The sequence below is a fragment of the Zonotrichia leucophrys genome, chromosome 1 (genome assembly GCF_028769735.1).
Source record: "Zonotrichia leucophrys gambelii isolate GWCS_2022_RI chromosome 1, RI_Zleu_2.0, whole genome shotgun sequence".
NCBI lineage: Eukaryota > Metazoa > Chordata > Aves > Passeriformes > Passerellidae > Zonotrichia > Zonotrichia leucophrys.
Genome location: NC_088169.1, coordinates 16,465,267 through 16,482,889, shown reverse-complemented (window position 1 = coordinate 16,482,889; position 17,623 = coordinate 16,465,267). Strand labels below are relative to the sequence as shown.

The 17,623-nt window shown below is 38.7% G+C and overlaps 1 protein-coding gene across 1 annotated transcript in view; it reads right to left on the bottom strand.

The window, feature by feature from the left end:
- ADGRG2 (adhesion G protein-coupled receptor G2) overlaps positions 1 to 17,623 on the bottom strand; it is a 56,785-nt gene that overhangs the window by 22,704 nt on the left and 16,458 nt on the right. Inside the window, exons 3-7 of the mRNA XM_064707330.1 lie at positions 15,837 to 16,454; positions 4,780 to 4,818; positions 3,388 to 3,420; positions 1,887 to 1,919; positions 1,012 to 1,056 (exon numbers count right to left, since the gene is read on the bottom strand). Of these exons, the coding sequence (XP_064563400.1) occupies positions 1,012 to 1,056; positions 1,887 to 1,919; positions 3,388 to 3,420; positions 4,780 to 4,818; positions 15,837 to 16,454 (768 nt within the window). The remainder of the gene's footprint in view (positions 1 to 1,011; positions 1,057 to 1,886; positions 1,920 to 3,387; positions 3,421 to 4,779; positions 4,819 to 15,836; positions 16,455 to 17,623) is intronic.

Below are 17,623 nucleotides of genomic sequence, written 5' to 3'. Positions count from 1 at the left end.
AAAAATTCACACAGCAGTTTAGAATCAAATAAATTTAATGGTTGTACTTGATTATCTCAGAGGTATTTTCCAACCTTAACAATTCTATGATCCTAAATTTGATTTCCATTTCGTTGGCAGTGAAATAGTTACAAGACTTGTATACTGCTTTTTTTAAACAATCCTTAAAAAGTAAAGTGCTCATAAATAACTGATAAACAACAATCAAATGTCAATATAAAAAATTGTCAAAATTATTTACTACACAGATAACACCTTATAAAAACCCAACACAAAATCTGAAAATGCCACAAATTATTGACATCAGCTCCTTTTTCCATACAAAGTACCCATTTGTGTGACCCCCAGTCTTAAGATCTCTGCATGCCACCAAAATGCACAAAAATAGATTAGCAGTGTGGAGGATAAAACACTGATCAAAGATCACTAAGGCTTCCAGTCCCCTGAAAGCATCAGATAACACAGCTGCAATGTTTCTGCAAGTCATGTTCACACAGTCAAATTATCTTTGCCATTAAGGCTCCAAGGCAGTTCTTCTTCCACTTGCATTAACTCAGGGCAAACCCACTGTAAGTGGGGCTACTGAGCTTCTATGTGGATAATTAAAAAATAACATTCAGTCTATTCCTAGTCCTACTGGGCCTGCCCTGAGGTCAAATACCATGACTGTATTCAGTTTGCACCAATCTCCTAAAAGGCAGGAAGATTTTTTTAAGCAAGCATGGTCCCTGAGATTGTGATTCTTACATTTTTGTGGTAAACTACTGCTCTGACTTAGAAAATAACCAAACTCTTCTATATGCAGCCATTTAGAAGAGGCACAAACACTGCCTTCAACCAGACATTAATGTGAGGTAAGGCAGACTGTTAACATGACAAACCACAATACCAAGTAAAAAGCATACTAAAAACATTTGGGAGCAAACTTCCTGAATTCACACACACTTAAAATTTGAGACTGAGATGCACAAAAATGTTATCAGTGGATCAGTGGTGACAGATGAATCCTACCTGGTGTGATGGTGGAGTAGTAATAATCTGTTGTTGTAAGGGCTTCTGTTACCAAAAAAAAAAAAAAAAAGTCAAGAGTTTTTCACATTTTAACTTTAAAAAAACCCATGCAATACATATATACATATCACAAAAACAAACTCTTATTTCTATTTCAGACTCTGTCTTTCCAGGAAAGGTGTAAACACCTGACATTTTTTAAGAAAATGAAGTTACTTTCAGTGAGGGAAATGCAAAAGCAGCAAGTGGAGTAAGACCCACCCAATTAAGTGTTTGTATCCCCATCCGAGCCAGTGACTCCTGGCACCCAGTTGTTCAGAGGAGAAAGTGTTGCTTTTAAGGTGATTCCTATTTATCCTATTCTACATGGGCACTTCAGCATAGGAGGAATCCTGTTCTAAAAATGTGGTTTTCAATCAACAATGAAGAACAGCAGGATGTCCAGGTGCTATAAATGCATGGAGGAACTCATATGGATATGGAATGAAACTACTCCTTGTTTCAAATAGGAAAATCAGGAAAGGAAGGGGTAACAAGTTCTTCTGATTGAGTCTTTTCTGATCCTATTTAACAACTCCTTCCAAGTACATATGTAAGTGTCTTCAAGGAATGATCTGCCCTGTTTGGGTTTTGGTAAGCAATACAATATTTTGAATGAAAAAGAAAGGTTTACAACTCAGTTAAATGCACCTCAGCTGTAATCACGCAGACTTAAAATAGAAATTGCAGATAAATACAAATTTTAAAAACATGAAAGAAAATAATGTGGAATAAACAAATCCTAGTTACTAAAAAAATAACAACAAAAAAAGCAACAAACATGAATGCAACTAACACCTGCCTTGAAATCTTACTCTCTTCATGCAAATTCTCACCTGTACTTTGTGTAGTCTCCTCTGAAGACATATCTGAAATAGAGGAATTCAGAACAGTAAAATCTATTAAAAAATAAAACAAGAAAAGCCCAAAAGCCTAAATCCAGCAAAGTCTAAATAAGAGAAACATTAATAATATCTTGTCTGAAGAATTAATAGGATAGATGATAAAAGTAACAATAGAGAATTCAAGGGGAAAAAAGAAGAAAAAATTGCTCTAAGAAAGTATTCTACTTCTATGAATTTTTGAGAAAAAAGATCAAGTCTGCAAGATTTGAACAGAAACTGAATATTATTCATCTAAATTTTGTCTTAAGAACAACTGCAAAGCTTGTTAGGAGTGTTCACATTATTTCAATACTAATAATTGAAATAATGTTCATGTTCATTCAAATAATCTGGGTATCTGAATACAGCCAGCTGGGAATAAAATTTTCCTCAAATAAATTCCTTTTACTGGTTTCATTCTTTCAGAAGATGCAGATGAATTTCTGCATATCCAACTGCAATAACTGCTTAACCTCAAGTACCTTTTCCTGCATGAACTCACAACATTCATAAGCAGAGATGACTCACTGGGTTTGGCAAACAGTGTCTCCAAAAACCTGGTTTTGTCAATAACCATAGATAAATAAAGTAATGATGCAAAGCTTTTTTCAGCTGCATCAAAAGGAGAAAAAAAAATAAATCAAATTACGACAATAGATGAAAATTTAAAGGGCTGTGCTTAGTCAGAATATTTTAGGTGTCAGCACAGGAATACAAAGGGGTTAGAAGACCACTTTATATCGCTTCAATACGACAACTTAATGATTTTTTTAAATGGACCAGAGGAGATCCACAACAAAAGAAGAACTTTTCTGAGGCAACTAACAAGTAGTCAAAATATGAGCAGAATGAAAACTAAGTGCTGGTTTCACCTGTATTACTTGGCCTAGTGTATACCACACAAATATTGAATGTGATGCAGTTGTTAAAGACAAATCATTCCCAAAGAGAGACTATATCTGTAAAATAACAAGATTATGTGTGTTTGCATGTGTATTATTTCTTTTATCCAGAGCACTAACTCTATGTCAGTATACATTAAGCAAGAAAGGAACTGGCTTTCACACAGGTTATTTCTGTGCATCTCATTCTTAATTTTTTAAAATGCTTTCATAGATGATGCTTATCACCTCTGGTTCCAGAAGTTGTTAGAGCCTCTGGTGTGTGTGTAGTGTAATGCACTGCATGAAATGCCACCTGCTAGGGTGAGAGGAGATGTAAAGGAGGTCTCACTGCAGTGTTCCTCCTCTGCCATCTCTGCAAACTCTTCACTGTTTGATCCTACCTTCATTACAATGTAGAACAAAACAAGTAATTTAAAATGAAAATATTTTAATTTTGGAACTCTATTTCATCACAACCTTTCTGCGCTACCTCAAATAAAAGCAGATTTCATTTACCTAAGAGGGTATAACAAAAATTGGAAAAATCAGTAAAGTCCTGATTTTCTTACCAAAACTTGTTGTTGCAGCTGATTCTTCAGAATCTGTGAATTTTATATCAGATAAAAAAAAAAAAGACCATTATGAAGTTTCAGACACATACATTATCATCCTCAGCAGGCTTTTCTTATATTATCAAAAGTTTACTGCATTCACCAGAAGAGGGCAACACCTGCTCTTTCACAACAACACTTCCAGGTTGTCAAAAAAGGCAGATGAAACAATCTCCGGTTAAAAAAAAACCTCACAATTTTATGCACTCAAACAGAATTCGATGCAGGACATTTTTAATTTTTTTTGGGAAATACTGGACAGTTTAATTTGTATAATGTTGCCAAACCACAACTGTATGATGTTAAAGACCCAAGATATGTGCCACACTAGCCTGAAAGCCACAGGCTTATCCTGAGTGTCTTGCTAATTCTGGGAATGGGAATAAACATACACAGCAAGATGGCTCTAGCTGGGTATGAAGAACTATTCTCAGACTTTTTATAATAACAATGAGACTTGCCACTTAAAATTTATCCCATTCATATGGATTCTCTTTTCTATCCTGCAAAAAGCAGTGATAAAAAAAACCCAACTAATTAATTTCAAGTTTGAATCTCTGATTTGAACAGGAACCAGCCAACTATTTATATAACAAACACTAGCTATCAGATTTTTATATTGTTACAGTCAGTATTTTGATCAAAAAGAAATTAGGAAATTTGATATCTTGTTCACATAGCAACTTTAAAGTTGTCCTTTTCAGTCACTGGGTGGTTTTTGATACTGTCAGAGACAAGTCAAGTTACAGGTCACAGTTATCACAGAAATATAATCTAAAGAACAGCTGGATGCAAACATGAAGCACTATTTAAAAATATATTTAAGGTGTTTCAACATCTCTCAAAGGCCAAAAGTCATCTTATATGTTACTTACAGTACACAAATTTTACTGTTAAGCTTTTCCTACTGCTGCAGAAGACTTATATCAGAGATACCAGAAGTCCCTGAAGAAAACTAGATTTTTTAAAATTAAAAATAGAAAACAAGAATTTTCTGAAATGCTAAACATTCGTGAATTCATTGCTCCAGTAAAACTATTTTGCTTGCCTTACTGAAAACTGGTAATAGCTTCTTTACAAAGGATAAATGTGAATACAATTTCTGTAATGAAGGGAGAATCAGAATCATCTCAGTGACTTCATTTTCATTTTCTCTGGAAAATTACTGATGCTATTTTCACCACAAAATTAGCTAAGAAGACACAAGGATGATATGGAATATTAATTTGCTAATGTTTGCATATGCTTAACGATTTCCAAGAATTAAAAAGTATCAGCAGCAGCAATCGTACTCTACACTTTCCAAAACAGAAGAACAATGGGGTAAAATCCCACAGAACCCCAACATACCTGTCATTCTTCTGCTAGGCAGTGTAGCAGTAGTTTCAACTGCAAAATAAGAAGAATTTTTTAGGAGCAGAAGATTTTGTATGTATTTGTACACATGCATACACAAACTTTTTAAAACACAACCATTTTAGATGTGGTATTCACCTCATTTCAAAATGGTTTGCAAAACTACTTTGCATCCATTGAGAAATATGTGTCAAGACTTTTTGAAAGCTGGAAGTTGAACACTTTTGAGTTCAGTTTTTTCCTCAGCTCAACTTTTTTTATACTTATGGAAGATACAGATCAGGCCATAAGCTTTGCCACTTCCATTGCCAGTGTCTTCAGAAGCCTATTGAGCACATTTGCTTGAGTGAAGATGAAGAGGACTAAAATAGCATCGGCTAAAAATGTAACATCATGATGTGCATGCACATCATATATAAATACTCATGTGCCCAAAGTTGCACCACCAAAGAGCATCTACACAGTGAAAGATCAGGCTGCCAGAAAGGAAGCAGCTCAGGTGGATGGGGGCTGGGATGAAAAGGTGGGCTATTTCCAGCTCAATGGGCCCACCAAACATGTCCCCAGGGACACCCAGGGAGAGATGCAACACACAGATGGGTTCTTGATCCATCAACTCTTGTTTGATCCAAGGGGTGGATGTGACACTTGAAGCCATGACACTCATGAATGTGAAACATGATGTCATCAAGTGAGCCAAGTGACTAAAGCCTCCCTGGAATAAAGATAGTGGCTGGGCTATAAGTGAGGAGCAGATCAATTAAACCACACCACTGCAGGGAACCTGCCACCAAGGCAAGGGCTATGTGATTCCTGTGGTGGAGGAGAAGTGGCAGACAGCTCCAAATATTCCCTGCAGCCTGTCACTGCTCAAAACACCATTCTGGACCTTGAAAAAGAAGTAGCAACACAGCATCACCTACACTTAATGCACTGTTACCTATTTCAGCACCTTTAATAGGTGAGACCCTGTCTGGGCAAGGAGGAAGAAAAGCTCCTCTCAAGTCACTGAACTCAGTGGGACACTAAGCACAGAGGGTAGCAGAAGAAGAGAGAGGTTCTCTCCAAATTGCAGGAGTAGGTGGGACAGTTTCTCCACAGGTAATGCCTTGATATCTGGCAAGTCCATCACTGCCATCACTGCCCATCACACTGGTGGGCACTAAACTGTGCCACACAGCCCACGTGCAACTGGCACTCCCCAGATCCTTGGAGTCATCCCTGCTGTCCATGTTGCTGTAGATTACCTCCACCACTGCTAATGCCCTCAGATACTGACACCTTCCTTCTGCCATCAGTGGTCAGTGCTGGTGCACTTGCACCTGCAGTCAACACAACCATCCTCAAACTCTGAATCTAGTCATGCAACTGAAATCTCTGTGGGACCTCCAGTAACAAATCACTTGGAGATGACACACAGGAAAGTGCCCCGAGGGAACAAATTCCTAGGGAGCAAGGTATGCAGGACAATTTGGGCAGGTGCTAGAGCAGTATTCACCTCTGATGGCATGGGAGTTTGCACCCAAACAGCCAAGGATTCCTGGTGAGAAGGAAGACCACTTGCAGGAGGGATGTCTTGCTTACACCAAAGACAGGGACTTTAGGCACTGTGTTGGGTCCTGGCATACACATACCAGGCCTGTGTCCCACACTCTGGAAGGGGCAATAGGATCTCTGGATGGAAGGAAAAACAAATGGATGCTGCAGCAGAATCAGAGATACAGCCCTAACCATAACAGTCTAGGGGGAGCTATGGAAGTGGAGGATGACCCAGTTAGGGAAGGAGGAAGAAGATCCTCTGGAGGTGATGTAGGAAGACAACTCAGAAGAGGCAGCCTGTTCATAAGAGCAGGAGAAGCAAATGACAGAAATCATAAATGAGACAGAAACTAACCAGTCCCTATTGCTGAGCAAGGTGTGAGATGCACAAAGCAGACAGCTGCAGCCAGGTAAGCAGATTGCTGCCTGGCTACCACAGTGCTGGGATACTGGGACCAATGGCCTGAAGTCAGAGACAACGTGAGAACTTGACAAGATGAAAAAAGTCAGTTCAATTTTGTTGAATGTCATACAGTGCATGAAGCTAAAAGCAGCAACTCTAAAAAACATGGCAGGATGAATACATGGAAATTGAATTAATTGCACTACAATTTTTTAGGAGTTTTCCATGAAACTTAGTTTTAGTTAATTTACATCCTGGGTAGAAATTTTCTTATGCAGAAGAAAGAGACAGAGAAGCAAAATTCTTAGTAAAATAATACATAATGATTAGGTTAAAGTATAAGTAAAAATTCACACCTTTATACATATCAACCTACTGAATTTAAACTCCTTCAGTAAAGATAAAACAAAGTTACATCAAACATCTCTTTTGAGACAACCAGGATTCTGCCTACAGAGAAGTAAAATTGCTCTTTTTCACAACTAGAACTGTGTGAACTTGATAACTCATGAAAATCTAGATATAACCCTAATTTTTATTGTACTTTTTCAGAAAATTAGGACTTCTCATTATATAGTAAGTCCAGATAAAAAACATATTCACATATTCCTGTAAGGTAAGTGTTCTAGAGCTCTTATGTACAAGTGTTGTTACTTTAACATTGTCAAGTGATTGCAAATTACAGATTCTATAAAATTATTTTCTTAGCACCTACTGTAGGCTTGGGGAAGACCCCTAACACAACACCAAGACAATACCAAGTTTAATATGCAGAACTGAACCAGTGGTCAGATAAAACTATTCAGTATTGTTCAAATAGTAAATAACTTTTTCAGGTAGAATTGTGTGAATAAAGATAATTGACTGAACTTCTGGTTTGAGAAGCAAGTATCCTTCCACAGGTGGGCAATCTGATTTTGCTACCACAGAAAGTAAATTCTATCTCCAAAAGTCAGTAAATTCTATCTCCAAAAGTACCTGTTATGAGTCCTGTCTTAATCAGTGCAAAAGCCCTTATCTCCAAAAAAAGCTCTTAAGGAAATTAAATTCTCAAAAGGAACCCACCTGAATATGCAGCCTCAGAGCAAACACCACCACACTGCTTCTTCTACCCATTTAAAAAATAAAATCTGTACAAGGAATCTAACTTTAAGACTTCTCACAAACTCTTGTGGAGTCAGTGGAGACAGTCCTGCTGTATACAAGGTGTCTTTTGCATCTTCCATATCCCTTCAACCACCTTGTGAATTTTTGAGAATATAAGTAGTACCCTGAGGTAGGTACAAAAATTGTTCATTAACAATTTGGTTTTGCAAGTCAGTAAAATGACAGTGAGCTGTAAAAATGCCAAATGCTTTTTTTAATAGCACATCTAGCAGCACAGGGAGTAAAACAAGCTAAACACAAGCCATGAACATAGAGCTGGCAAATGCAGCAACTGATGATGGCATGCATCATCTGAGAGGCACTTTTTTATGTCTAACCATGACTTCTCTTACAGCACAACAGTCATATGCCTACAGTTGCCAGAAATTATCCATGAGTATGAGACTTGTCAAGGCTTGGGTACGGACTTATCAAGGTCATTAACCAAGTCTTTAATCAGAATCACCTTAGCATACAGAAAGGAGGAAGGAGGAAAGACTTCTACATAAATTTATTTGTTAACCCTCCTCCTTTGTTAAGAACAAGAAAAAAAAGTGAATAGATTTATTTAGAGAAGGATTAGAGTTCAATCCAAAATATCCCTAAAGTTGGCATGTAAAAATGAAAGTAAAGTAACTCAAGATGTGTTAGTTACAAGCTAACAGAAAATTTATTGCCCTTAGGTTGTTTACTATTGATAAGAGCATGAAAATCCTTATATATATGAAACTTCCATTTATTTGCTTTATGGATTTTATTTGCAACACTGTTAGTTTAGGATCACCAAATCAATATAACTAACATATCCTGTTCCAAAACAAAGGATTACACATTGTAATAATACTTAACTACCTTTTCCCTAATAGAAAACACTCCTAAAGATTCAAACAGTAATTAAATAGACAGTGTTACTCCTTGCTTTTGTTGCAAGGTAGATAGAACAGGCCCCCACAAGGAATGTTTGGTTTCTTTTTGAGGGAAAAGGCAACTTGATTAAATGAGATAAGCACCGATTCTGTTACTAACATGCATCATTAGAAACAAAAGCAGCAAGTCCTTTACTGTCTCCATATCACTTTGTACTGTTCTGACACAAATAGCAAGCTAAGCCACGACCTGGGAATCCCATCTGTGTTCCACAGGTATGAAACTGGTTTAACAGCTCTCACCACAGCTGCAAAAATTGTGGCAACCTTCATTTCCCAGTGACTTCACCTGACAGTGGGAAGCAGTGTAACTTCAGCAGCTCCAGACTGGCAGGAGACCAAACCTACTACCAGTACTTAAGGTTAGGTGTGCAAGCTGATGTAGCTCTGAGAGAGATCAGTACCTGGCCCTGTCTGAAAAAATAGCCTTGTGCTTACAGCATTCCTATGCATGACAGCTTTTAATTCTCAGGCTACTGGATCTTTTAGGGTGGAATGGTCTCCACATGTCCTGCTGAAGCTGTTTCACCAAGCAAAGCAGAATTCATTGAAAAATGAATTCAGTGAAAGGGAAAGAAAGGCAGAAGGAGGCTCTGTAACACAGTGATCAAGATGGGACAGATGGTTCTGGTGCTTACAGCAAAAGCACTGTGACTCAAAGTGTATCATTTGCTCAGTAGCTCAGGCACAGGGCACAGCCCTTAAAGCATGAAAGGGGTACAGTGTTCTATCTCCAAGTGTGATAATCGAAACTGGTCCTTTTCTTCAATCTATCTTTAATCTAACTTATAAGCAGTATACCCTTTCTTAAATTTTTTGGAATTGCAACACCGTTTCTGATTCACCTGTCTTTGGGCAACCCAGTCTGTAAGAAGCAGTTCAGTTTTTCCAGGGTGGAGAAGTGAGAAGCAGCTGGAACCTGGCTGCTGATAACAATTTGGTGCAAGAACGACAGTACTGGCAGCAGTTCCCTGTCCGCCTGTCTCAAGGGAATAGTGCTGCTGCTGACTAATGCTGTTCCACCTAACACTTCATTATCTCCTTTAAATCTTTGCAGAAAGCATCCTTTGAGCAAGCCCAAGACTGGGCAAGCAACTATTGGGCTTTCTTTGGAGGAGAAAGGGTCTGAAATTTAGTGAACTGGAGTCTCCCCCTGCCCAGCCTGTGCCACCGATGAGGAGGGGCAGAGTGAAGGCTGTGCCAGCTGGCCTCTGCCTCAGGAAACGTGGGAGAGAATGCAGGGGCAGCTCCAGACACCAAACGGGCACTGAACACTAAGGAGCAGCAACAGCCCTGCCAATCCATAGTGGCACAACAGCATTCCTGGCAGAGAAACATACATTCCCGGACTTATATGTGTAGGGCCTAGAGGAGAGTGACTAAAATTTTACTTATATTAATTGAAAAGCATGCCAGAGATGAAAACAGTTTGTATTAGTACCCTGGCCTCTTTGTTCAAAGAACAAGTAGTCTTGACTATGTTCACCTCTCACAAACAGATAACAGCAAATGGAAGAATCCCAAGGGACACCTTGGTGGCTATGTAATTTGGTCTCCTGAAGCCACAGCACTTGGCTGTCACCACAGAATGACATGAGACAACCATGACTGTATATTGCTGCTAAGATCAGTTTTGACTTACACATAAAAATAAAAATACAAGAAAATTTATAAATGCCAATTTTCTAAATAAGAAATTAAAGCACACTTACAGTGCTGAAAGTTTTTTCACCAAAAATTCAACTGAGTCAGTCAGCAGAATTGATTTGCATGAAGAATTCCCACCAGAAAGGCCAAAGCCAATCTTTTAGTTCCAAATATCTATATAGATATCTAGTATCACTTTCTGGGTTATGTAGTTACAAGCATTTAAGACTTAAAATGTCAGTTCCACATTGCAATTTCTAAGTCTATACAGATCCTCTGCTAGACATTTTTACAGGCACCAGTTAACCTGTTTTTACAGCAGTTACCAGGACTGTGCAGCAGCCACTGCACTCTGTTTGCATTCAGAGAAATGAAGATGCCCAGCACTAATGCATTTTACAAGACTTGCTCATGAACAAAACTGGGTAGCTTAAACAGCAAAATTTCAAAAGGGTGCTGTTCTAAAACCCAATTACTTGCAGAAACAGGCGCTGAAAATATGACATTCAATTCTCCTGTTCAAATTAAATCCATATTTTCCATGAAGAGATTGGGTCCTTTTAACATTTGACAAGTCTTTCAGCCGAATAAATGTTCTGCCAAATGAACCATTCTGTCACACAAGGCATTAATAACAATAACACATAAAAAACCTCCACAAGTTTACAGTTGTTAGTTAGTTGTACACTGGAAACTTCAGCCTACTTGACTTTCTATGCAAGGTAGATTTTGAGGCACATTGGATATAAATTCATAGGATAAAACTTAAGTGCAATCTTAGTTTTATGTTTTGGTGTCCTTCGTGACACCTTGTATCTGCTCTGACCCCCTGAGGTGGCACCATGGAAGAAAGGACGAATTATCACTGGCCACTAGACAGAAACAAATGCCAGAACTTTTTCACATCAGGCTCAGTCACTTGGGCCAGTTCATTTTAGTATCCTTAATAGAAAATTTGGGCTCAGTATTTTTAACTCAGCTTTGATGTTTCACTGCTTATAAGAAATTAAGTTATAAATAAAGCTTTTATCTGTTTGTGGAAAGCTGTACATTAGATACTGAGGTGAATCAATTTACCACTTCTCTGGAAGGCTGATTTCCAAAAAATCACTTTGTTTGGTATCACAAGAGAAGGAGGGAATGAGAGCAAAGAAAGGGAAGGTCAAACATGCATTCTGTTAATATGTACAAAGAAAAGTGGCACATGACTCATCAAAAAGGCACTCCAGAGTTAGGTATTTTTTCCCATCACATTTCCTTCAAGAGCTTCTAGGTTTCCTTCAAGGTTTCTTTAGTATTCTGTCCTTACAGTTCTAGGAGGAAAAAATGGCATTGGAGCAAATAATTTGCCTTTTCATCTTCTGCTTTCATGATCCACTCAGTAAACGTGATAATACAGCCCAAGGTTTGGTACCCAAGAGACTGGGATGCAGACTGGATGAGGGACAGCTGCATTTCCTCTTCTTCCCTAAGGGTGTAGTCCTGACACTCCACCCTCCCTTCCAGGAACGGTGATCCTGTCATCAGATCGGCACACAGTTGGGAAATCTTTAAATGGGATTGCATGAGCCTAATACCTACCTTCCACTCTCCACATCTGCAAACTAGAACAAAAGCCCAAACTGAAGTTTTTCTCTTCCTTGAGAATGCAGAAGCAAAATAGTCACAGCGGGCAGGGCACTGGTCAGTTCCCATTTCTGCCATCAGCATTAAATTGCTCTGTACCCAGAAGTGTGGAAACCCCCTCCAGCAACACCTATAGCAGGCTCAGCAATATTGAAAGTCAAAAGAGTATGTGAAAAAGAGAAGGCAACATCTTAATCTTGAAGTTTGGACAGTTTAGAGAAATCAAAAATGCCACAATATACCCACTGATTTTTAATTAGGATAAAAAGCAACCAAAAGCAACAGGCTAAAAGTTACAGCACCAATATCACAATGAGACAGCAGTGACACTATTTACAGTTATGTCGCAGATCATCTATTTTATTTATTCATTGAAATTTGGTAAAGATAGCCCATCATACCTGTGCTCCTTGCATAAATGCACAGCATGACAGTTTGGATATTTGTATTTGGATAAAGAAAGTTACTGTTTAATGTATAACTGAAATGATTAATGTTTAAACAGTGCATTTCACTGTGAAGTTACTATTAAAGGCAACTTAAAAATATTATACGTAAAAATGAAAACAGAAGAGCTGGTACTTACAGGTGATTAGAGTTTATTTTCAAGGATTGAGCACTTGAAACTCATTTATTTTCTTGTGTGTTTGTTCTCTTAAATTACCCCAAACTTTAGATTACTTAGTAGACTTTTTTCTTGGATTATACAGAGTGATATCATTGTCCACATTAAAGTATGTAGCTACAGAGGAATCATTCATCAGGGAACAATATGAAATTTTCCAAGGTTAGAATATGGAATAGTAAGTACATCTTTCTTCACTTAGGCATTTTTAAATACCAGGAGGTGATCTGTAAAGTGAGAGACATTCAACCTGCACTGTTCTCTCTATATCACAACTGTTATGGTACTTCTGACTCTTAGCAAGAGGGGAATTATCAAAGGAACATGAAGAATGTACGTGGAAGGCCAGTGACACACCAAGTGCACGACCTCCTTCCCTCTCTGGCCCTGCCTGCAGCACTTACACCTGCTCAGCGTGCAGTGCCCACACCGAGCAGAGAGCCAGAAGATTCTGTCACTGGAAGGAGCCAGAATCTCATCTTGAACTCAGATATAAAAGTTCACTATTGAGAACCATTAGTCCAAAAAATGTGATCAGCCTCATCACAAAGTGGGAAGCAGTCAGTTATGTCCTTTCTTGCAAATCTTCAGATGCATAAAATATGGAGCTACTGCAAAGGTAATCCCAGCCACTTCTGGGCAGTCAGCTACTTGGTTAAAGTTAAGCATACTCTTAAATGCTAAGCATGTGTGTGAATCTTACCACAATCAGGATTTTGATCCTTATTAGACCTCAAATAGTTTAAAAAAATTAATAAATTTTTGGTAATTTGAAAATTTTCACTCAAATAAATTATAAAACCTAAAGTAAAAGAATCAGAAGAGTCAACAAAAACAAAGGCAGGAAAATTGATGCTAAGTAAATCGAGACTTATTAATGGAATGGGTCACTGCTGATGAGACACCAATTAGACAATGGCTTACACTGCACAAAGGCTTTGAGTGGTTAAGCAAAGAAGAAATCAAGGAAATTACAGTAGCCTTTGACAGAACATTTTACAAATAATTGTTTTATGTAGGCACAAAATGCCAACCAGGTCACAAAAAGAATTTGTGAAACTTGTCCTGCGGCACAATTATGACTGTAATGCACCACTTCCTTTTGACCTTTTGTGCCTACAGAGGACTTTCCTAAACTTTAGCCCTTTGCCACTTACGTTCCTTGCAGATGTAAAATTAGATCCTTCTGCAGACTTACTACTTAAAGTCCTTCTGCTTTAACACAAAACAGAGAAGTTTCTCAAATCAAGTAATTTTACACAGGTGCTTAGAGGAACTTACTGAAAGAAATCAGATTGTAAGAGTAGTAGCAGCGTCAATTAAAAACAGCTGACACAGACTTTTAGACATTTCTACTGTAAAAGCTTTGTTATCTATTGACTGGTATTTGCTGAATATATGTTTTTCACAGGATGACTTGGGGGAGTAATCAGCTAAAATGCATCTATTATGGAAGGGAGGCAAATAAACTGTAAAAAAATTCCAGCAAGCATCTCTTTGAAAAGCTGTTAATGTCCCAAGTTATCCAGAGGAGTTAACTTACATCTGGCAGTAGAGATGATCTCTATACTGAAACAAACTTCTGTCAGCATAGTTATTAAATCTGGCTAAGCAGCAAAGCTTTGGACACCATGTATCTTACACAATCACTAGGAGAGCTCTTGCAGGTAGACAAAGGATTCTTCTACAAACCACTAAATCATGAATTCTAAAATCATTAATCAGGGATGGAGATGGGCACTGCCTCATCAAGCTGCCCTGTGATGGTCAAGGATGCTCAATATTCAGGGCAGAAATTGCTGGAAGAGAAAACAAGGAGTTTGTCCCTTCTGTGCATCGGTAAAAGACAATCAGAAGCTCCACTCTGACTGAGATTTTCCCCACTGTCCAGACAGACAAACCTCTCTCAGACTTCCTTTGTATGCCTGGTAGACAGAATGTTCCTCCTTTCAGCCTTAGGACTGTGTTCCCTCAAGCACAGCCAGACATAAGTAAAAGAAAGATCCTTTCTTCAGCTCCTTTCCCAAGTCACACAACTCAACAAAGAGGATGTGCTCCCAGCTACAGCATCAAGGCTAGCAAAGGCATTTCATTCATTACAAACCACTGCTAGCAGCCTTCTCCATGAGTCCTGGTTTGTTGGACAGATTTGTTTCTCTCCCAGAAAAAGAAATCTGGTCACATTATTTTACTGTCCTTACTAGGACACTTTGAATCAGGCAGTGGTTATAAATTACATAGATAAAAGATCTTTTTTTGAATCTGCATGAAATAAACAGGTACATTTTTTAAGGATAAAGGTGATGAAGATTAAGACTGGTGTCACATTTAAACTGAATCACTGATGCTATATTAAAATCTCTTAAGGGATAATACAATTTCCTATGATTTATAAATTGTATTCCATCAAAGCTTGATTCAAGTTTGTGTTTTTTACCAACAGATATGATAGCAAAAGCTAAAAACAGGATTATTCTCCTGCTTGAACTCAGTTTCTCTGAAAATAAAATCTTGGATTGGTTTGATTCAAAGGATTTTATGGTTCTTTTTCAGGGAAGAAGGAAAATTTGAGAAATGTGTGAGAAACCATTTGGTCATTTTAATAAAGGAGACATTACTGATAGTGATAAAGAAATTGGATCCTCCTGTAATTTTTTGCAGATGTAGACCCTACCAGCAGAAGATGGTGTAATGTGCCAGTTGAAGCACTGAAAAGTTGCCTTCATTGAAGTTTTGTCCTAACAAATGTGTAGAATGAGAACCAGCAATGCTTTCCTCTGTATTTATTCCCTGAACAGAAAACGTGTAAATTAATTATTTTAAGATGAAATTGATACATGCCCCAGTACTCCAAGGAGTTTTAGTTGCATGCATCCTGCTCTCATATTACACAAATGGTTGATAGACAGAAAAGTTGAAGCAAGTTGAAAGGCTTTAAAGGACTGATGCCATACTTTTTTGTTTGGATAAACACTAGTGAAAGCAGCAGGTCCTCACATGATCTCATCAAGAATTTGATTTTGATTTTAGAAATTATTAATAGACTGAGGCTTTGTAAAATCTGGAAGAGAAATGCTAGACACACTTAGATCAACTTTTGACTGAATTACTATTTCAAAAGCAGTGCAGGGGGACTTACCACATTGCAAAGAGTTATCCTCTTCTACTGTTGTGTTATAGATCCAATCCTCCTTTCTCCAGCGTATAACACCACTGTCCTGGCAGTCCTCAGATTGTGTTATATTTGCCTTGTCCCACATTCTGAACAGGTACAGCTCCCCAGTCATGCCCTGGCGAGGTGCTGCAGCTGTACCCTGCAGCTTTGAACAGCCAAGTAAGAACTGGCCTCTTGCAGGCAAAGAAAATTTCCCATTTAGTTTCTTGTGTAATTTTACAGTTCCATTTATGAATAACTTCACCTCCTCATTGTCACTTTTCCACTGGATACATATTTGGTTCCAAGTGTTTTTATGAAGCTTTGTTGATGTGCTTATTTGTTTTCCGAACAACCATATCTTCAATTTCCCACGATCTCCTGTAAGTCCAAGATCAAACTTATTTGCAGAGAGATTGGTGTGAAGAGTTTTTTCAGCATATACATATGCTGTCCATGGATTGTTAGAGGAATACAGCTTGAGGTGCACACAGACAAGGAATTCTCTCAAGGAATGCAGAGAAATTCTTGGTGACATACTCCAAGGATCTTCACACGCAGTCTTAAAGACGGCTTTGTACCGCCCTAGGAAATCCTCCTGATCTAAATAAAGAAAAGGCGATTTGTAAAACCTTTAGGTCTTAAAAAAGATCCTTTATATAAAAGTTATTCTTCCATATAGTATTGTTTCTAGGCATTTTCCTAGGACTTTTCAAAACAACACATTAAGAAATGATCTTGTAACCCACTCCTTTAGATTTATTTTTGTGGTAGGGAAGTGACAAATTTGGAGGCAGTCAATAAATCCTAGCTGCCCACAAAAACTTTGAAGTAAAACTTATGCACAAGAACAAGGATGACCATGTAGAATCACAGAATCATTTAGGCTGGAAAAGACTTCCAACATCATCCAATCCAACTGTCAACCCAGCGCTGCCATGTCCACCACCAAACCATGTCCCCAGGTGCCACTTCTACACATCTTTTAAGCACCTCCAGGGATGGTGACTCAACATCTTCCCTCTGCACCATGGCTCAATGCTTAGCAACCCTTTCCATAAAGAAATGTTTCCTAGTATCCAATCTAAACCTCCCCTGGTACAACCTGAGGCCACTTCCTCTTGTCCTATTGCTGGTTACTTCAGAGAAGAGACAGACCCCCATTTGGCTATAACCTCCCTTAAGGTAGGGAGCAATAAGAGTCTCCCATGAGCCTTCTTTTCTCCAGGCTAAGCAATCCCAAGTCCCTCAGTTGCTCCTCACAGGATTTGTACTCCAGAATCTTCACCATCTCCATTGCCCTCCTCTGAACATGCTCCAGCACCTCAATGTCTTTCTTGAAATGAGGGGCCCAAAACTGAACACAGGATTTGGGATACCAGGGATACCAGTGCCAAGTACTGGGACAGTCACTGCCCTGGTCATGCTGGCCACACTATTGCTGATCCAGGCCAGGATGCCATTGGCCTTCTTGGCTACCTGGCACACACTGGCTCATGTTCAGCAGCTGTTGATCAACACCTCCAGATCCTTTTCTGTAATGCAGTTTTCCAGCCACTCTTCCCCAAGCCTGTAGTACTGCAGGGGGTTGCTGTGACCCAAGCACAGGACCTGGCACTTGGCCCTGTTGAACCTCATACAACTGAGGCTTCATTCTGCTCCTCATCCCTGTCTTCCAGCTCAAGGGGCTGGGCACTCTGAGACTAAGGCAAAGAAAGCATGAAGTACACCAGCCTTTTCCTCACCCTTTGTCACCACATTTCCCCTTTAAC